Source organism: Hemitrygon akajei, chromosome 19 (genome assembly GCF_048418815.1).
Source record: "Hemitrygon akajei chromosome 19, sHemAka1.3, whole genome shotgun sequence".
Taxonomy (NCBI): Eukaryota; Metazoa; Chordata; class Chondrichthyes; order Myliobatiformes; family Dasyatidae; genus Hemitrygon; species Hemitrygon akajei.
The window spans coordinates 58,677,808-58,700,539 of record NC_133142.1 but is presented as its reverse complement, the minus strand read 5'-3'; the positions used below and the strand labels follow the sequence as shown (position 1 = coordinate 58,700,539).

Here is a 22,732-nt window from a genome sequence, read left to right as displayed (position 1 = left end):
CCTCCCTCCTGAGAATACCGAGAACTCTATCTGAGATATCGCGGACCCTGGCACCAGGGAGGCAACAGACCATCCAAGATTCTCGATCTCTCCCACAGAACCTCTTATCTATCCCCCTAACTATCGAATCCCCTATCACTACTACTTTCCTCTTTTCCCTCCTTCCTTTCTGAGCTGAGGGTCCAGTCTCGGTGCCAGAGACACGACCACTACAACTTGTCCCTGGTAGGTCATCCCCACCAACAGTATCCAAAACGGTATACTTATTGTTGATGGGGTGCTCTGCTCTTTCTGTCTATTCCCCTTCCCTGTCCTGACAGTCACCCAGCTACCTGCCTCTTGACTTTTCTCCCTGAAACTCCTGTCTATTTCTATTTCTGCCTCTGCCTCACGAATGATCCGAAGTTCATCCAGCTCCAGCTCCAGTTCCTTAACTCAGTTTGTTAGAGCTGCAGCTGGATGCACCTTTTACAGGTGTAGTCATCAGGGACAACAGTGCTGTCCCTGACTTCCCACATACTGCATACAGAGCACTCGACTGCCCTAACTGCTGCCTCCATTACCTACTCCTAAGTTAATTAAATTATTTAAAGGAACTTGCCCGGCCTTACCTCACCAGGTGCAAGCTTGTCCTCAGCCTCTGCTCACCGAAGCCTCTCGAGCCAAAGCCTCAAAGCTCCACGCCTACCCTGAGCCAGTCACACACCGGCCGATACAGAGCTAGAGAAGGGAAAGGATCATGGGACAGGAGGCCTAGGGAGAAAGAAAGGGGGAGGAGAGCACCAGAGGGAGATGGAGAACAGGCAGAGTGATGGGCAGAGAGAGAAAAAAAACTAAATATATCAGGGATGGGGTAAGAATGGGAGGAGGGGCATTAACGGAAGTTAGAGAAGTCAGTGTTCATGCCATCAGGTTGGAGGCTACCCAGCCGGTATATAAGGTAGTGTTCCTCCAACCTGAGTGTGGCTTCATCTTGACAGTAGAGGAGGTCATGGATAGACATATCAGAATGGGAATGGGATGTGGAATTAAAATGTGTGGCCACTGGGAGATCTTGCTTTCTCTGGTGGACAGAGCGTAGGTGTTCAGCGAAATGGTTTCTGGCTCTCAGCTTCACCCCACCCCCTCCGGTCTTCTCCTATCATTTTGCATTTCCCCTCCCCCTCCTACTTTCAAAAACCTTACTATCTTTCCTTTCAGTTAGTCCTGACAAAGGGTCTCGGCCTGAAACATCGACAGTGCTTCTTCCTATAGATGCTGCCTGGCCTGCTGTGTTCCACCAGCATTTTGTGTGTATTGCTTGTATTTCCAGCATCTGCAGATTTCCTTGTGTTTGCCTTAAAGAAAAGGGTGACAGTTTGTGAAGAGTGTATATTTATATTCACTAATGTGGGTACAGGGGCCGATGCTGTGTAGTCAGTTCAGTGGGAAAGGAATTGTGAAGTAGGTGAGTGTTTTTGTGAAGTTTTGGGGGGAAGTTTGGGTTGTGCCTTTAGCCTAAGGGAATGGAGGTCATCGGTAATTCCATTCTTTATACAAAAGAAGTCCATGAGCTCCTTGTTCTTGTAGGCAGTGGAAGAGGTTGGCTTGCATTTTAAAAAGGGAAAGAAAACTAAGTTACTTTTGAATTCCTATTGGAAAGTAGATGGAATTATAAGTGATGAAGTATAAAAGGAAGGAAGTTAGAGTCTTTAGAATAGATAGTTCTTTCCCCCAGGGCAGAGGGCCTAGAAAGAGGTTTAATGTAAGAGAAGAGAAATTAAAGATTTGACAGGTAAGTTTTTCATATAGTGGGTGGTGATTATTTTGAACAAGCTGCCAAACAGCGAGGTATAGTAGATACATTTACAGTATTTAGAAGGTATTTGGATGGGCACTTAGATAAGAAAATAAAAGGATATGGGCCTAATACAGGCAAATGGGATCTGTAGTTCAGCAATATTGTCAACACCAAACATTGGGCTGAAAGGACTTGTTTCTGTGCTGTATGATTCAATGAAATCTTGCTTCAACTTTATAGGACATTGATAAGAACATGTCTTGAGCATGTACAGTTTTGGTCTCTGGTTTGTGGGGCTGGGGAGGGGACAATACACTTGCTTTGGACACAGGCAGTGGATTGATTCCCGGAATTAAAGCATTGTCATATGAAGAATGATTGAGGTGTGTGTTTTTCTCTGTGTGTGTGTGTGTGTGTGTGTGTGTGTGTGTGTGTGTGTGTGTGTGTGTGTGTGTGTGTGTGTGTGTGTGTGTGTGTTTTTCTGTGTGTGTGTGTGTGTCCCCACTGTTCTCCCTATCCCTCCCACTTCTCTGAAGCTGAACACATTCCTCTTTTCCAATTTTCATAGTTCTGATGAAATGTTACTGCACTTCTCTTGACACAGGTATTGCTTCACCTGTTGGGAACATTGTTTTTGGTTCAGATTTATAGCATTTACTTTTTTATTGCTTTTTGAATGCTTTAAGATGAGTTTAGACAGTTGCTTGACAATTGAAGAATGGGAATAGCTGGTTCTAGTGATTTAAAAAAAACTGAGACTGGATTGATCTAAAAACATTAGATTCAATGGGGCAATTTTAACTAAGCAAAGTTCTTTGATTTTTGTTTTATGAAGGCTGATAGCCTCACTAGACAGTCATCAACAGTTATTTATTATTTTTGTCACAATTAATCCCAAAGGGAATTTTAAAGCAACCTTTTTCCCCATTTAGTGTGTGGATTTTGAACTCGTATGAATTGCACCACTGTCAGTAGGGGCCACTGTAGCAGCGGGAGCAATCCATAATATTCAGTACTGAGTTCAAAATAAATTTATTATCAAAAGTACACTAATGTCACCATATACAACCTAGCGATTCATTTTCTTGCGGACAATCGCAGTAAATCCACATTAAATACAAGAAACAGAATAGAATCAATGAAAGATCACACCTAACAGGATGGATATCTGTTTAAAACCTGTCCCAAGCCTTTTAAAATGTATGCTTCAAATAAAATTATATGAATGGCTAAAACAATCAGATTTTTATGATGGTAGCAATTTTGTGTAGCCACTGAGTGAATGATGATATGTGGAGCAACACACATAACATTCTGGAGGAGTTCAGCAGCTCATCTATGGAAACAAGCTGTTGATGTTTGGGGTTGATACCTTCTTCAGGACTGAAGTGGAAGGGGGAAGATGCCAAAATAAGAAGGTGAAAGGAGGGGAAGGAGGACAAGCTAGAGGGTGATAGGTGAAGCCCGGTAGGTGGGGAAGGGGGGGATGAAGTAAGAAGCTGGGAGATAAGTGGAAAAGGCAAAGAGCAAGAGACAAAGGAATCTGATAGGAGAGGAGAGTATTTCATGGGAGTAAGGGAAGGATGAGAGACACCATGTGGAGGTGATAGGTGAGGGGAAAAAGGTAAGAGACCAGAGTGAGGAAAGGAGGAGTGGGTTGGAGAAATCAATGTTGGTGCCATCAGCTTGGGTGTTACCTGGACGGAATATAAAGTGTTGCTCCTCCAACCTGAGAGTGGCCTCATCATGGCAGTAGTGGAGGTCCTGGACTGACCTGATGGAACGGGAATGGGGATCGGAATTGAAATAGTTGGACACTGGGAAATTCATCTTTTGCAGATGGAGCTGAGGTACTCAACAAAGCAGTCCCTCAGTCTAGGTTTGTACGTCTACTGTATGCTGCTTCCTCTACATTGGTGAGATCCACATAGATTGGGGGAATCAAGCTAGATTCAGATTCAGTTTATTGTCATTTAAAAACCACAAATGCAATGCAGTTTAAAAAAATGAGACAACATTCCTCCAGAATGATATCAACAAAGCACATGACAAAATAAACTACACCAGAAAATCCACATAACGTTTGGCAATCCCCGATCCAGAGTCTGGAGGGGCTGCTGCTTATTAATATCGCGCTACCATCTTAACGCATTCCCCGGAAAGGAGCTCCAAACCTACCAGACAAACAAGACCAAAATCTAAAGCTACAAGACCTGCACATAAACCACATAGTTACAACATATAGTAACAACAGTGCAAACAATACCATCATTGATAAAAAAAAACAGATCATGGGCACGGTAAAAATAGTCCAAAGATGTTAAAAGACTATAAGTTCGAAAGAAGCCACCACACAGTTTCCACAAGTCCTCAGGGTCCCGACAGACCCGTCATTCCACGCCGGCGGCAGAAGGGAATACCCCCGCTATGGACTTCCATGGTGCTGCCCAACTCAGCCTCGCAAATGCAGCACACAATGAAAGCTCTGTCGAACCCAGCCTTGCAGGCACAGCACACACTGAAAGCGACCTGACCACAATGGACTCCCGAGTTCGTCGAACCTCCGAGCCGACGACCATCCCCTCCAGCACAGCTTCTCCGAGCACCATCCTCTGCCGAGCGTATTAAGATGCCCCCGCCACCAGCCACTGGCAATGCGACCCCGAGGACTGGGGGCCTGTTCTTCTCAGTAGAGACCCGGACCTCACAGCAGCAGCAGCAACGAAGAAGGCCTTCCTGGAGATTTCCAGATTTCAAGATGTTCCTCTGAGCTTCCACGTCTGTTTTTCATCAGATTAGGATTGTGCACGGCACTCCGCTTGACATATAACAGATATCAACTCTGGAGAGGCCGCTGCGGACTGTGTCGCGCCGCCATCTTGAAGAGAGGGGGCAGAAAAGCTTCACAAGAATGTTATTGGGACTGGAGGGTTTGAGTTATAAAGAGTAACTAGTTGGGCTGGGACTGTTTTCCCTGTAGAAGAGGTGAATGGTGACAGTATTTTTTTTCCTGGTAGAGGGGGGTCTCCAAAACTAGAGGTCATAGGTTTGTGTGAGAGGAAAGTTTTAAGGAGAACCTGTGGGCTGAGGTTTTCATACTGAGGGTGGAGGGCATAGGGGAATGGTAGAGACAGACACAATTAAATGTTTAGAAGACATTTGGATAGGTTTGTGGCTTGGAGGGAGGGACATGGCCCAAGTGCAAGCAAATGGGACTAGCTCAAGATGGTGCCTTGGTTAGCAAGGTAGATGAGTTGGGCCAACGAGCCAGTTTCTATGCTGTATATATTCATGCATGGTTCGGGAATCATTAGTTCTTAATCAGGACCTAAAATTACATCATCTTCCTATGCAACTTTTAGTAGTATACTGTAGCAACTGCATATGCTGAACTAACTCTGTATAGTGCCAAGACCAGTGCTGGGAATGTCTGGAATATGCTTTTCCATACCACCTGGGAGCTGTTCTCTGTGTTTCACCTCCCATATTTTAGCATCTCTGCTTTTGTTAGTTGCATTCTCTGCACATTAGAAAGTGGAGTGTTTATTAAAGCTGAACCTCTAGCATTTCAAAAAAGATACAGCCAAAATTATTGGAAATTGTGGTTAGGCAGCATCTGTGGAGAATGAAATAAACATATACAATAGTTTCTAGTTGGTGAGAGAAAGCAGCTATTTAAGTTTTAACCTCTTACAAGAATGTCAGCACCATGATGATCATTTAGGCTATCGTAACTGTGGTGAATATGTCAACACAAGCTATCTATTCTTAAGTGCTTCTCTGTAAACTTCCTTTTAAATGTCCACATCACATAACAACTTGAAATGAAACAGCAGGAAATCCCTAAGGAATATAAGAGAGGTAGGAGTACACTTAAGAAGGAAATCAGGAGGGTATACAAAAGGGAGATGAGAGATATCCTTGGTAGACAAGGTAAAGGAGAATTTTAAAAGATTCTATAATTATATGTTAAGAGTAAAAGGATAACCAGAGAGAGAATAGACCCTCTTGAAGATCATTGTGGTCATCTGAGTGGAGCCATGGAAGATGCGTGAGATCTTAAATAAATAGTTCTGGTCTGTATTTAGACTAAAAGAAGGCATGGAAATCAGGGAAAAGAACAGTGATATTCTGAAACGTATTGATATTCTGAAGGAGTTATTGGTGGTCTGAGGCATATAAATGTGGATGAGACTTGACCAAGTGTATCACTGGATGTTGTGGCAAAAACAGGAACAAATTCCAGGGGCCTGTTGAGAGATTTTTGTGTCTTTTTTAGCGACTGGAGTGTGGCTGATGTTGTGCCTTTATTTAGAAAAGGCTCCAAGGACAAGCCAAAGAACTACAGGCTGGTTAGCCTAACATCAGTGGTGGAAGAGTTAATAGACATGGTTCTAAATCTACCTGCATTTGGAAAGGCAAGGAATAATTACGGGTAGTCAGCACGCCCTTTGTGTGTGGGAAATTGTGTCTGACCAATTTGATTGAGATTTTTGAAGAGGTAACCAAGGAGATTGCTGAGAACAAAGCAGTAACAAGGCTTTTGACAAGATCCTGCATGGTAGACTGGCCTGGTAGGTAACATGAGATGAGATCCATGGATTGAAAATTAGTTGATGGAAAGAGACAGAGGATAGTAGTGGAGGATTTTACAAATTGGAGGTCTATGACCAGTATTGTGCAGCTGGGGATCAGTACAGGGTCCCTGTTGTTTGTCATCTATGTTAATGATGTGGATGTGAATGGTTAGTAAGTTTGTGGATGACACCAAAATTGGTGATCTGGTGGTGAGTGAAGAAAGTTGTGTAAAGGTTTGGAATCTCGATCAATTGGGAAAATGGACAAAGGAACAGCAAATAGATTTTAACTTAGACTCATGTGAAGTGTTGCATGTTGGGAAATTAAAACAGGGCAGGATTTGCACAGAGCCTTGGGAGGTGTCACAGAACAGAGAGATCTAGGTGTACAAATACATAGTTCCCTGAACATGATAGTTTAGGTAGAATGGTAAAGAAGGCATACAGTATACTTGCCTTTATCAGACAGTGCACTGAGTACAAGTGTTGAGATGTCATGTTGCAGCTATACAAGATGTTGGTGAAACCACATTTGGAGTATTTTGTGCAATTCTTGTTGCCATGTTATAGGGAGGATATGATTAAACTGGAGAGAGTGCAGAAAAATTCATAAAGCTGTTACTGAGAATGGAGGACTTGAGTTATAAGGAGAAACTAGATAGGCAGGGAGTGGAGCAAAGGAGACTGAGGGGTGACCTTTTAGAAGTTTATAAATCCATGAGGGGCATAGATAAGGTGGATGTTGCAGTCTTTTCCCCAGGTAGGGGATTCCAAGACTAAGAAGCATATGTTTAATGTGAGAGGAGAAAAATGTAAAAGGAACCTGAGGGGAAGCACTTTTCCACAGAGCAGAAGATGGGTATATGGAATGAGCTGCCAGAAGAAGTGCTAGAGGCAGTTACAATTATAATGTTTGAAGAGCATGTGGACAGCTGCATGGGTAGGAAGGGTTTGAAAGATACTGGCCAAATGAAGGCAATTGTGACTAGCTCAGGTGGGCAATGTTGTTGATGTGGGCAAATCAAGCCAAAGAGCTGCACAGCTCTGAGTAATGAAAGGTTTGCTCTGTTTCCCTCTCCATGGATGCTATATGACTTTTCAAATATACATTTTCTTTTTTTTATTTCAGATTTCAAGCAGCTATATATATTTTTTCTTTTTGAGCATTATGAGCCTTGGTAAAATAGCAGTACAAGCTGTATTCTAAATTTTAATGTAATAATTATTCCATTTGAGGATAACAAATTCAATGTTGTTGATGGTTTCTGTTTTTGGCTAAATATTCATAGAAAATCTGTTAAAAAATTATAAATACCTAATTTGGTGTGGTGGTATTTTACTGCATTTTACCCTTAGTTGTGGCAATGCAGCATAGACAGCAGGATACAATAATAGCTTAATAAGTGCTAACTTAGGGTAGACTGAGAGAAGGCTCCCGAGTCAAGAGAAACATTGAAAATGGAAAAAAAATGAAATGATTTTTAATATATTTTCTTATCGTAACTTATATGTTTTATGTATTACACTGTACTGCTGCTGCAAAACAACAAACTTCAGGACAAATGTCAGTGATGATAAACTTGATTCTGATTTATATGACTGGCAAGCAACTTTTCCAATATTGCAAATTGTTATAATTGTGGCAGATACAGTCAATCTGACCATTTAAGTAACCTCAGTGGTTCTGGGGGTGTTTCAAGTTGCATGGTCATTGGATATGACCATTGGGAAGTTTATTATAACATCTAGGGAACATTATAATGCTTGGGAAGTTTATTATAATAAACTTTCCTAAGCACTTAACCATTTGTCTTCATATTAAACCCTGAAAATAAGAGCAGGGTAGATGACCAAGAGCTTGGTTAAAGTTGTAGGTACTTAGATAGTGGTACTGAGAAGCTGAAGAAACAGGGAACAAAGAAGCTGATGGTACAGCCTTTATTGGTGGAACAGTTAAATTCTGAAATGTGTAAATTATTTGTCTTGATGTTGGCAAGTCTGAAGGCCTATCTCTACCACATGCTGTTCCTTACTCCTGCCTTAGATATACAATCTGAAAAAAAGCAATGTCCAATCTGTCATCAAGATCAACTGTTTTCACCATGAAAATCTCTACCTCTTTCCAATGAAGTCTTCTTTTGTATCATGACACCACATTATCATTGTTCTAAATCTTATCCCACAAACTCAACACACAAAATGTCACCTCCCTGTTCTTGCCAGAATCCAACAGCTGCCTTTACAAAGCCGAAACTATCTACAAAGGTTAAACATAGAAACATAGAAAGCCTACAGCACAATACAGGTCTTTCAGCCCACAAAGTTGTGCCGAACATGTCCCTACCTTAGAAATTACTAGGCTTACCTATAGCCCTCTATTTTACTAAGCGCCATGTACCTATCTAAAAGACCCTATCATCCGCCTCCACCACTGTTGCCGACAGCCCATTCCACGTACTCACCACTCTCTGAGTAAAAAACTTACCCCTGACATCTCCTCTGTACCTACTCCCCAGCACCTTAAACCTGTGTCCTCTTGTGGCAACCATTTCAGCCCTGGGAAAAAGCCTCTGACTATCCACACGATCAATGCCTCTCATCATCTTATACACCTCTATCAGATCACCTGTCGTCCGTCGTTCCAAGGAGAAAAATCCAAATTCACTCAACCTGTTCTCAATAAGGCATGCTCCCCAATCCAGGCAACATCCTTGTAAATCTCCTCTGCACCCTTTCTATGGCTTCCACATCCTTCCTGTAGTGAGGCGACCAGAACTGAGCACAGTGGGGCCTGACCAGAGTCCTATATAGCTGCAACATTACCTCTCGGGTCCTAAATTCAATTCCACAATTGATGAAGGCCAATACACCGTACGCCTTCTTAACCACAGAGTCAACCTGCGCAGGTGCTTTGAGTGTCCTATGGACTTGGACCCCAAGATCCCTCTGATCCTCCACACTGCCAAGAGTCTTACCATTAATAATATATTCTACCATCATATTTGACCTACCAAAATGAACCACTTAATTTTGGATTGAACTCTACCATTTCTCAACCCAGTTTTGTATCCTTTCCTCATTATTACCGTTAGAGAGGGGGTATAGGAGCCTGTAGACACACAGTTAGCATTTTCGAAACAGCTTCTTCCCCTCTTATCAGACTTCTGAATGGACAATGAACTCATGAACAGAACCTCACTATTTTTTTTTTGGTACTACTTATTTGATTATTTATATATATATATATATATATATACACACACACACACACACACACAATATATGTATATATACTATATTTCTTACTGTAATTTATAGTATTTTTTATATATTGCACTGTACTTGTGTCGCAAAAGAGCAAATTTCATGGTGTACAGTATGTCAGTGACAATAAACCTGCTTCTGAAGGGATACTTTTCCCTAGTACATTTGATGACTATCTCCATAAACAGGCTCATTGGCATTTGCCTGGCTCTGGTTCAGTTTACCAATATTGATGATTAGGAGTGCAAGTGCCCTGGTGAATTTGAGCTTTTAAGTCGTTTAGTCTGCTGGACTATTAGTGAATCTAATTTTGCCGAGTTGCAGCTATTTTGCTGGAACTCTGTATAATTTGGAAAGATTTCACAGCCTATTTTTATTTTATTAGGCTGACATATTTGAGTCCATTTGGGAATAAGAGGCACTTTGCAAAATAAGCCATAAATTTGAGGTAATTAAAAGGCAAATGAAGTAATGTTTTGACATACACTCTGCTTTTCAATGGAGCAAGATGAACTTTGCTTAGGCTACCTGACTTCCACTAATTTTTACCTGCTGCAAATGAAATTTTATCAATGTTTTCTTTAGTTGCTTGCCCTCCATCTTAACCATTAACCATCTTTTCTCCGCAACCCCACACATGTGGAAAAGCACACACACACACAAATACATGCACAAAAATTGAATTTTTTGAAGAGGTTACCAGGAAAGTTGACGAGGGTAAAGCAGTGGATGTTGTCTATATCGACTTCAGTAAGGCCTTTGACAAGATTCAGCACGGAATATTAGTTAGGAAGGTTCATTTGTTAGGTATTAATATTGAAGTAGTAAAATGGATTCAACAGTGGCTGGTTGGGAGATGCCAGAGAGTAGTGGTGGATAACTGTTTGTCAGGTTGGAGGCAGGTGACTAGTGGTGTGCCTCAGGGATCTGTATTGGGTCCACTGTTGTTTGTCATATACATTAATGATCTGGATGATGGGGTGGTAAATTGGATTAGTAAGTATGCAGATGATACTAAGGTAGGAGGCATAGTGGATAATGAAGTAGGTTTTCAAAGCTTGCAGAGAGATTTAGGCCAGTTAGAAGAGTGGGCTGAACGATGGCAGATGGAGTTTAATGCTGATAAGTGTGAGGTGCTACATTTTGGTAGGAATAATCCAAATAGGACATACATGGTAAATGGTAGGGCATTGCAGTAGGACAGAGTTATCTAGGAATAATGGTGCATAGTTCCCTGAAGGTGGAATTTCATGTGGATAGGGTGGTGAAGAAAGCTTTTGGTATGCTGGCCTTTATAAATCAGAGCATTGAGTATAGGAGTTGGGATGTAATGTTAAAATTGTATAAGGCATTGGTAAGGCCAAATTTGGAGTATTGTGTACAGTTCTGGTCACCGAATTATAGGAAAGATATCAACAAAATAGAGAGAGTACAGAGAAGATTTACTAGAATGTTACCTGGATTTCAGCACCTAAGTTACAGAGAAAGGTTGAACAAGTTGGGTCTTTATTCTTTGGAGTGTAGAAGGTTGAGGGGGGACTTGATAGAGATATTTAAAATAATGAGGGGGATAGATCGAGTTGACGTGGATAGGCTTTTTTCATTGAGAGTAGGGGAGATTCAAACAAGAGGACATGAGTTGAGGGTTAGGGGGCAAAAGTTTAAGGGTAACATGAGGGGGAATTTCTTTACTCAGAGAGTAGTAGCTGTGTGGAACGAACTTCCAGTAGAAGTGGTAGAGGCAGGTTCGGTATTGTCATTTAAAGTAAAATTGGATAGGTACATGGATAGGAAAGGAATGGAGGGTTATGGGCTGAGTGCGGGCCAGTGGGATTAGGTGAGTGTAAGCGTCGGCATGGACTAGAAGGGCTGAGATGGCCTGTTTCCGTGCTGTAATTGTTATATGGTTATATAGATACATTGTAGAAAATGAGAGGAAGAAATACTTGAGCAGGGATTTCTAGAGTTCAGTGCAGGTAAAAAAAAAATTCACTAATGCAGTACTTCAAACGGGCATCACAGAACAGGCCAGAATGGAAATGTAGAAATCTTTTAAAAGTACATGATAGAGTTAGACATGAACTTCTAAATCTGTATTGTCATTGAATATCTTAAATTACCTGAAATTTCAAACTCACTCTCTTGATTGATTTATTCTCCAGCATTCCTTTCTTATCTCTTGGAATTCGTGCCAAATGTTCTATTTTTAATTTAGTGATACAGCCCATCTGGCCCAGGAAAACCTGACAACCTCAACTTAACCCTAACCTAACCACGAGACAATTTACAACGACCAGTTAATCTACCTGGTACATCTTTGGACTGTGGGAGGAAACCAGACAATGCAGAGAAAACCTCAGCATTCCATGGGGAGAACGTGCAAACTCCTCTTGTAACAGCGTCATGCTAAACACTACGCTATCTTGGTGCAACATGTTCTTGTGTTAAACATTCAGAACCTAAAGAGGCAGGGAATTCCAATGATTTAAACACTGAGTGGGGGAACTGCTCTACTTAATCCAAAAAATGTTCCTCTCTCTTCTTGAGATCTTGTCTCCAATCTAGACTCTTAGCATTTACTGTCAGTCCCTTTCAGAATCAGATATTTCAATAATATTGTCTCATTCTTTGAAACATCAGTGAGTGTAGTTCAATGTTCCTTTTAGAACATCAGTTAGGAATCAATCTAGTAAAGCCTCAGTGGATTCCCCACAAGTATAGTCTTCAGGTCAAGGCTGAAACACAGCCAGTGCTCCAGGTCTAGCCTCATCAATGTCCTTGAAGTTAGATTTTGTTCCTTCTACACTGCAATGTCTTTACAGCATGTTTTCCTAATTGTTTTCTGTTCCTACATTTCATGAACCAGATTCTTTACACCAACATTCACTTGCTTCTCAATTATGATGTACTGACTACATCAAATACAAGCAGGTCAGGTCAGTCTGTGGAAGAGATGCATAGACTTGCTCAGAATTAATCTAAATATCTGGACCTGAGTACAGCCACGACGACAAAGTTACAGGATATAGAACCTGCAGGACTGCAGTGCATTACTTCAAGCATCACCTATGGAAGTCAAAGAACCTTCAGCATAAGGCTTGCACTATTAATACAAAAATGCAGGATACTGAGTAGCAAACACTGATCCCTGCAGCACACCACAAAACAGGCCTCCATTCAGAACTGTAACCATCTACTATCACTCTGTCTTCCCCCACAAAGCCAATGTTAAATCTAATTTACTATCGCATCCTGAATGCCAAGTGACAGACCAATTACCATGTACTGTTTTGTCAAAGGCCTTGCTAAAATCCATGTGAACAACATTCATTGCCTTCTCTTCATTAATGTTCCTGGCAACCTCCTTGAAAAATTATAATAGACTATCCTTCATCAGGCCTGTATATCCAAATACTTATATATCCTGTCCCTTAGAATACCTGCCAATAATTTACCCACTATTGATGTCAGTCTCACTGGCCTCTAATTTCCTGTCTTATTCTTAAAACCTTTCTTGAACAACATTAGTTATTCTCCAATCCTCTAGACCTCACCCACAGCTAAGGATGTTTTGCTGGGGCTTCCACAAGGTCTGAGATAGCACCCTGTCAGGCCTTGGGGATTTATCTACCCTAGTTTGCCTCAAGACAACAAGCGCTTCCTCCTCTGTAATCTGCATATGATCCATGATCTCAATACTGTTTTGCTTCAGTTGTATAGACTCTGTGTCCATCTCCCAAGTAATTACACATGCAATAAAATCTGTTTAAAATCTCCCCCACCTCTTTCGGCTCCATGCATAGATGACCATGTTCATCTTCAGAAGGACCAATTTTGTTCTTTGCTCTTTTTTTGCTCTAAGTATATCTGTAGAAGCCCTCGAGATTCTCCTTCATCTTTTCTGCTAGAGCAACCTCATGCCTCTTTTTGCCCTCCTGGTTTCCTTATTAACTGTTCCCTTACATTTTTTATGCTCAGGTACCTCATTTGTTCCTTGCTGCCTATACCAGCTATACACTTTTTTTTAAACCAGGGTCTCAATATCTCTCAAAAACCAAGGTTTCCTAACCTGTTAGCCTCATCTTTTATTCTGCCAAAAACATACAAACTCTACTCGCAAAATTTCACTCCCACCTATCAGTCATTCGTTTGACAGAAAGCAACCCACCCCAATCCATACTTACCATCACACAATTCACCAATTTAGAATTTCAACCCAAGGATCAGGCATTTCCTTTTTCATAATTGACTATACCCACAAGACATACATGTACTTTGATAATAAATTTACTTTGAACTTTGAAACTAATGGCATTATGATCACTAGATGCAAGTGTTCCCCTACACAAACTTCTGTCACCTGTTCTTTCTTGTTCCCTAATAAGAGATCCAGTACACACTTTCTTTAGTTAAGAACTCCATATACAGTGCCTATAAAGAGTATTCACCCCCTTTGTAAGTTATTATGTTTTATTGTTTTGCAATATTGAATCACAGTGGATTTAATTCGGCTTTTTTTTGAGACTGATCAAAAGAAAAAGACTCTTTCATGTCAAAGTAAAAACTGATCTCTACAAAGTGATCAAACTTACAAATTCCACCTAATGGTGCAAGATATGGGTAACAGGGTGACCATTAGGAGAAGGAAAGTGGATAGGCAGTCAGTACAGGATAACCCTGAGGTTGTGCCCCTCAATAACAAGTATATCACTTTGGATACAGTTGAGGGGGGGAGGTTGGTGATCAAGCAGAGGAAAGCCACAGCAGTCAGGTCCCTGGCACTGAGTCTGGCTCTGTGGCAATTGTATAAATGGTCAGTGTTAGCGTGGAGAGCATAAGGCTTCGGCAAGGAGAGGTGGAGGCTAAGGTAGGATTTTGGTAACATTGAGAGTAGGGGAGATTCAAACAAGAGGACATGAGTTGAGAGTTAGGGGGCAAAAGTTTAAGGGTAACACAAGGGGGAATTTCTTTACTCAGAGAGTGGTAGCTGTGTGGAATGAGCTTCCAGTAGAAGTGGCAGAGGCAGGTTCGGTATTGTCATTTAAAGTAAAATTGGATAGGTATATGGACAGGAAAGGAATGGAGGGTTATGGGCTGAGTGTGGGTCAGTGGGACTAGGTGAGAATAAGCGTTCGGCACAGACTAGAAGGGCTGAGATGACCTGTTTCCATGCTGTAATTGTTATATGGGTTATAAAAAAATAACATGTACAGACACAGACTGTTGCAACGAACATAAGGTTGTCATATAAGGTTATTTTAACTTTGCACATATTGACTGGGAAAAGGACTAGATGGGATGGAGTATGTCATGTCAGGGATTCAGGTTTCTGGATCATTGGGACCTCTTTTGAGGCAGGGAGATGGGATGAGCTCTGTGCCTTGGGGGAAGGAAATGACAAATGAAGAATGTGTTGTGTTATTGTTTAGATAGTTTTGCATATATTCACCTGAGTGTGTTCGACACATGGGCTCAGTCAGACTCAGCTCTAATCATACGGCAAACTTAGAAGGAGTGATAGAGTGGTTCTCAGCATAATAATAGGAAGGGGATACAGATGGTTGAGGAAGGGAGATATGATGAGCTATAATAATAAGGCACCACAGCAGTTTCAATTGCCTAATGTCTGTTATTGGGACATTAGCGCGTGTGTGGCATTGAAGGCTCTAACATTTGCTGTATTTTTCATAGATGATCTTGCATCAAAGGCCAACATTATCATTGATCCTGCAGAGATCTCCGCCATCTCAATGGATGACTTGGATGAGGATGATGAGAGTTTAACTCAACAGGTACAGAACTATTGTGTAACTTTGTTTGATTTTGCACAGTTTGCTGTAGTTGTTAGATTCCAAAGGAAGTGTTGATGTAATTACTACTAACTAAGAATACCATAAAAAATGTGGACAATCTATTGTTGATATTCTGACATCAACTGATTGAAAAGTAATACATTAGCTGATATTCTAGTGAGTGCAACATCTTATTCTTAGATTCACAAATACTCTTTGTGACTTATATTGATTGCAGAATCTGAAGCCACTCATCATGTTAAGTAGCTTTTTCTGGAAATTATGCTATCTTTATATGGTTGTGCTTCACTTAAGCTTTGTGATAACAAGAATATTTTAATACTGTGCAATGTTTACATAGAACATAGAATAGTACAGCACAGTACAGACCCTTCGGCCCACAATGTTGTGCCGACCCTTAAACCCTGCCTCCCATATAAGCCTCAACTTAAATTCCTCCATATACCTGTCTAGTAGTCTCTTAGATTTCATGAGTGTATCTGCCTCCACCACTGACTCGGGTAATGCATTCCATGCACCAACCACTCTCTGAGTAAAAAACCTTCCTCTAATATCCCCCTTGCACTTCCCACCCCTTACCTTAAAGCCATGTCCTCTTGTATTGAACAGTGGTGCCCTGGGTAAGAGGCGCTGGCTGTCCACTCTATCTATTCCTCTTAATATCTTGTATACCTCTATCATGTCTCTTCTCATCCTCCTTCTCTCCGAAGAGTAAAGCCCTAGATCCCTTAATCTCTGATCGTAATGCATACTCTCTAAACCAGGCAGCATCCTGGTAAATCTCCTCTGTACTCTTTCCAATGCTTCCACATCCTTCCTACAGTGAGGCGACCAGAACTGGACACAGTACTCCAAATGTGGCCTAACCAGAATTTTATAGAGCTGCATCAGTACCTCGTGACTCCTAAACTCTATCCCTTGACTTATGAAAACTAACACCCTATAAGCTTTCTTAACTACCCTATCTACCTGTGAGGCAACTTTCAGGGATCTGGGACATGTACCCCCAGATCCCTCTGCTCCTCCACACTACCAAGTATTCTGCCATTTACTTTGTACTCTGCCTTGGAGTTTGTCCTTCCAAAGTGTACCACCTCGCACTTCTCTGGGTTGAATTCGGCATCTGCCACTTCTCAGCCCACTTCTGCATCCTATCAATATCTCTCTGCAATCTTCGACAATCTGTTACAGTATCCACAACACCACCAACCTTTGTGTCGTCTGAAAATTTGCCAACCCATCCTTCTACTCCCACATTCAGGTCGTTAATAAAAATCACAAAAAGTAGAGGTCCCAGAACCGATCCTTGTGGGACACCACTACTCACAACCCTCCAATCCGAATGTACTTCACCCACCACAACCCTCTGCTTTCTGCAGGCAAGCTAATTCTGAATCCACCTGGTCAAACTTCCCTGGATCCCATGCCTTCTGACTTTCTGAATAAGACTACCATGTGGAACCTCATCAGATGCCTTACTAAAATCCATGTAGATCACATCCACTGCACTACCCTCATCTATATGCCTGGACATGATCTGCCCTTCACAAAGCCATCTCCCTGATCAGGCCATGGTTCTCTAAATGCCCATAGATCTTATCTCTAAGAATCTTTTCCAACAGCTTTCCCATCACAGACGTAAGACTCACTGTCTATAATTACTTGGACTATCCCTACTACCTTTTTTGAACAAGGGGACAACATTTGCCTCCCTCCAATCCTCTGGTACCATTCCCGTGGACAAGTAGGGCATAAAGATCCTAGCCAAAGGCTCAACAATCTCGTCCCTCACCTCATGGAGCAGCCTGGGGAATATTCCATCAGGCCCTGGGGACTTATCCGTCATAATGTATTTTAACAACTCTCAACACCTCCTCTCCCTTAATATCAACATGCTCCAGAACATCAACCTCACTCATATTGTCCTCACTGTCATCAAGTTCCCTCTCATTGGTGAATACCGAAGATAAGTATTCATTAAGGACCTCACTCACTTCCACAGCCTCCAGGCACATCTTCCCACCTCCTAAAGTAGTTTATTGCTACTCTAGGAGGATTCTGTAGGGAAGAAGACCTCATAGAGTATTAATCCAGCCTTATGAACACTATTCAAACTGAAATACCTAGATGCTATCTTCATGATCCAGCAAGTCATGAAAGCCCGGAGAGATCTTGCAAGAACATTTCAAACATACATGATTCATATTATTGGTTGTTGAAATACTAAATTATCAATTTTAACAAAGACCAATAATAACTAAAAACAAAATATTAAGGGAATGTCAAAAGCATATAAGCCAGAGTAGAAGAAAGTGATTGAAACACTTTTTAAAAGAAACATTGCCAAGCATGTAGGGCAGACATTTAAACAAAGTCAGTAAGTTCATTCTAAACAAGAGTAACTCTAGAGGTTTAATAACAATATAAAGAGGAAAACATTACTTTCAAACATCCTGTGAGGGCAAAAACAAAGGTGAATTCAATTCAATTCAAGATTAATTGTCATTCAACTGTACGTGAATACCCCTGAATACAGCAAAACGAGACAGCGTTACTTTGGGGCCAAGGTGCAAAACACAGTACCAACAATCACATGGAGCACATACAAGATAGGAAAATCCAGGTGTGTCCACAAATATGTTGTAAGACACAAGAGGAGAGCTATGATAAATCTAGAAAAGTACATAGGAATGGAGGAAAAGTGTAACTATTTCACAGTGAAAGCTATGAAAAATGTGAAAGTACTAAATCAAAATGAAAACAAAATCAGAAATATTTTGAATGTTGTTCATATGTTCTTTAGGGAAGGCAATAAGAAGAGGTAAATAAAGTGGCAATCTCTTTAAGATGAGAATCTTAGATTACTTAAATTGACCAAACTAAATATTTTTTTCAGTGGTAGTCTGATACAACGCAGTTTTGAGAAGGATGTTGGTGAGGTGAGGTGCTGGATAGAAGTGAGGTATTTGTTAATTAGAACTGTTCATTGTGGTATCCATATTCTGAATGGGAGACTAAATAAAACCAGACAGCTATTAACATTGGTCTTCTTCCAATTCCATTTGTACTAATGGAATTTCATGATAAGTAAACTTGTATGTTTTCTGTAAGAATAACCCTTTGGTAATCCAGTTTAAATTTTGGGGATGAACAGCAAATCTGTAGTTGTGAAGTTAATCAACTTTTTTCGGAGCAGCTTCTTTCCTTCAGCCATCGGATTTCTGAATGGTCCATGAACACTACCTCACTATTTTTGCTCTTTTTTTGTACTACTTTTTGCACAAATTTTGAAGCATATTTTTATTGTAATTTATAGTGTATTTTATGCCTTGCACTGCTGCTACAAAACAACAAATTTCATGATAATAAGCCTGATTTTTATTCTGATTCTAAAGTCATCTGGGCATACTGTGAGGCCACTGCTACAACTCATATAAACCAATGACTTGGATTCTGGACAATAAAAGTTAGTTACATTTTAAAATAGTGATACTAATGGAATTGAAGAGAGGAGTTCAGAGATTACATGGTCTTTTCACAAGATTTCAAAGAATTAATCTATTAACCTTGTGACTGCCAGATTTTCTGGACTGTGTGATCATACTAGTATCAACGCACAAATAATTCACTTTTGTTCAGACCAAACATCAGAATGGGGAAGAAAAGCAATCTGAGTGACTTTGGTTTTTTTTGCACCCTTCTTTGTAAACTCTGGAGGCTGTTGTGTGTGAAAACCCCAGGGGATCAGCAGTTTCTGAGATACTCAAACCACCACCACAATTGCTCCACAGTCAAAGTCACTTAAATCGCTTTTCTTCCCCATTCTGATGTATGGTCTGAACAATAACAGAACCTCTTGACCATGTTTGCATGCTTTTTATGCAGTGAGTTGCTGCCACATGATTGGCCAATTATATGTATTTGCATTAATGAGCAGGTGTACAGGTGTACCTAATACAGTGGTTGTTGAGGGTCATGCTTTACATGTAACTTCAGTCTCTTGTTCCATTTTTGAATTTGGATTCTGCCTTGACAGAGGTTGGGTGGTGCTACCGCTGGAGGTGGAGCTCTTGCCAGGCCAAGCTGGTTGAGTTCTCCGACATTAGGCCGAGCCAATAGGTTCCTAAGTACAGCAGCAGTGAGTCTGATGAATCCCCGCCGATCCCTGGCTACTGTGGAAAAGGTGAAGGTTCGTACTCTGAGTGTGGAGCAGAGGACAGAGGAAGACAGTAAGTATTCATTCAGTAGGTAGTTAGTTGCATATACATAGAAAAACTGTAGTTTTTGCATCAAAATGATAACATATCCTGATTGATTTTAAATCTGCAAAGTATTAGCATGTGAAAAGTAAGTGATTTTGGGGAATAAAACTACAAAATGCAGTAAAACATTTGTTAGATTGGGCAGTTTTCTAGCGGGATAAATAAAGTTTTCTGAAGATGACAGAGCGGGAGGGATTAAAGTCACTAGTCAGGGAAAATTTCACAGCAGAGCTCCGTCAGGACAAACTGGAGAAATCGATTACTGAGGTGTTATGTGTGGAACTGAGAAATAAGAAAGGGATGTATTATAGACCCCACCCAACAGACCATGGGATTCAGAGGAACAAATTTGTAAAGAGATCGCAGACTGTTGCAAGAAACATAAGGTTGTTATAGTAGGTGATTTTAACTTCCTAGCTATTGACTGGGAAAAGGACTAGATGGGATAGTGTATGTCATGTCAGGGATTCGGATTTCTGGATCATTGGGATCTCTTTTGGGGAAAGCATGACCTGTACAAAAAGAATGGGTTGCCCTTGAATCCGAGGGGGACCAATCTCCTGGCAGGTAGGTTTGCTAAGGCTGTTGGGGAGAGTTTAAATTAGAATTGCTGGGGAGTGGGAACCGAATTAAAGAGATGGAGGAGAGGGTGGTTGGCTCAAAAATAGAGCAAGCTTGGAGACAATGCGAGAGGGAGGATAGGCAGGTGATAGAGAAGGGATATGCTCCGAACGATGGTTTGAGATGTGTCTATTTTAATGCATGAAGCATCATGAACAAAGCGGATGAGCTTAGAGCGCGGATCAGTACTTGGAGCTATGACATTGTGGCCATTACAGAGACTTGGATGGCTCAATGGTTACTTCGAGTACCAGGCTTTAGATGTTTCAAAAAGAACAGGGAGAGAGGCAAAAGAGGTGGTGACGTGGCACTGTTGATCAGAGATAGTGTCACGTCTGCAGTAAAGGAGGAAGTCATGGAGGGATTGTCTACTGAGTCTCTGTGGGTGGAAGTTAGAAACAGGAAGGGGTTAATAACTCTACTGGGTGTTTTTTATAGACCACCCAATAGTAACGGGCATCGAGGAGCAGATAGAGAGACAGATTCTGGAAAGGTGTAATAATAACAGGGTAGTTGTTTTCCAAATATTTCCCAGATATTGATTGGCATCTCCCTAGAGCAAAGGGTTTAGATGGGGCAGGGTTTGTTAAGTGTGTTCAGCAAGGTTTCCTGACACAATATGTAGATAAGCCTACAAGAGGAGAGGCTGTACTTGATCTGGTATTGGGAAATGAACCTGGTCAGGTGTTAGGTCTCTCAGTGGGAGAGCATTTTGGAGATAGTGATCATAATTCTTTCTTATTTACCATACTATTGGAGAGGGATAGGAACAGACAAGTTAGGAAAGCGTTTAGTTGGAGTAAGGGGAAATATGAGGCTATCAGGCAGGAACTTGGAACATAAATTGGGAACAGATGTTCTCAGGGAAATATACGGCAGAAATGGGGCAAATGTTCAGGGGATATTTGCATGGTGTTCTACATAAGTTCGTTCCAGTGAGACAGGGAAAGGATGGTAGGGTACAGGAATCATGGTGTACAAAGGCTGTTGTAAATCTATCAATAAGAAAAAAGCTTACAAAAGGTTCAAAAAAACTAGGTAATGTTAGAGATCTAGAAGATTATAAGGCTAGCAGGAAGGAGCTTAAGAATGAAACTAGGAGAGCCAGAAGGGGCCATGAGAAGGCCTTGGCAAGCAGGATTAAAGAAAACCCCCAGGCATTCTACAGTCATGTTAGGAGCACAGGGATAGGACATGAGAGAATAGGACCAAGCATCAGGTTAGATAAGTCTCCAGGTCCGGATGAGATGTACCCCAGGCTACTGTGAGAGGTGAGGGAGGAGATTGCTGAGCCTCTGGCAATGATCTTTGCATTATCAATGGGACAAGAGAGGTTCCAGAGGATTGGAGAGTTGCAGATGTTGTTCCCTTATTCAAGAAAGGGAGTAGAGATAGCCCAGGAAATTATAGACCAGTGAGTCTTACTTCAGTGGTTGGTAAGTTGATGGAAAAGATCTTGAGAGGCAGGATTATTGAACATTTGGAGAGGCATGATATGATTAGGAATAGTCAGCATGGCTTTATCAAAGGCAGGTCGTGCCTTAGGAGTCTGATTGAATTTTTTGAGTATGTGACTAAACATGTTGATGAAGGTAAAACAGTAGATGTAGTGTTTATGGATTTCAGCAAGGCATTTGATAAGGTATCCCATGCAAGGCTTATTGAGTAAGTAAGGAGTCATGGGATCCATGGGAATCTTGCTTTGTAGATCCAGAATTAGCTTGCCCAAAGAAGGCAAAGGTGGGTCATATTCTGCATGGAGGTCAGTGACCAGTGGTGTGCCTCAGGGATCTGTTCTGGGACCCCTGCTTTTCGTGATTTTTATAAATGACCTGGATGAGGAAGTGGTGGGATAGGTAGTAAATTTGCTGATGACACAAAGTTTGGGGTGTTGTGGATAGTGTGGAGGGCTATCAGAAGTTACAGCAGGATATTGATAGGATGCAAAACTGGGCTGCGAAGTGGCAGATGGAGTTCAACCCAGTTAAGAGTGAGGTGGTTCATTTTGGTAGGTCAAATATGATGGCAAAATATAATATTAATGGTAAGACTCTTGGCAGTGTGGAGGATCAGTGGGATCTTGGGGTCTGAGTCCCTAGGACACTCAAAGCTGCTACGCAGGTTGACTCTGTGGTTAAGAAGGCATATGGTGCATTGGCCTTCATTAACTGTGGGATGAGTTTAAGAGCCAAGAGGTAATGTTACAGCTACATAGGACCCTGGTCAGATCCCACTTGGAGTACTGTGCTCAGTTCTGGTTGCCTCACTACAGGAAGGACGTGAAAACTATAGAAAGGGTACAGAGGAGATTTACAAGAATGTTGCCTGGATTGGGGAGCATGCCTTATGAGAATAGGTTGAGTGAACTCGACCTTTTCTCCTTGGAGTGGTGGAGGATGACAGGTGACCTAATCA

At 41.3% G+C, this 22,732-nt stretch overlaps 1 protein-coding gene across 1 annotated transcript in view; it reads left to right on the top strand.

The window, feature by feature from the left end:
• rnf123 (ring finger protein 123) overlaps positions 1-22,732 on the top strand; it is a 435,502-nt gene that overhangs the window by 156,073 nt on the left and 256,697 nt on the right. The window contains exons 22-23 of the mRNA XM_073072589.1: positions 15,313-15,413; positions 19,471-19,663. Of these exons, the coding sequence (XP_072928690.1) occupies positions 15,313-15,413; positions 19,471-19,663 (294 nt within the window). The remainder of the gene's footprint in view (positions 1-15,312; positions 15,414-19,470; positions 19,664-22,732) is intronic.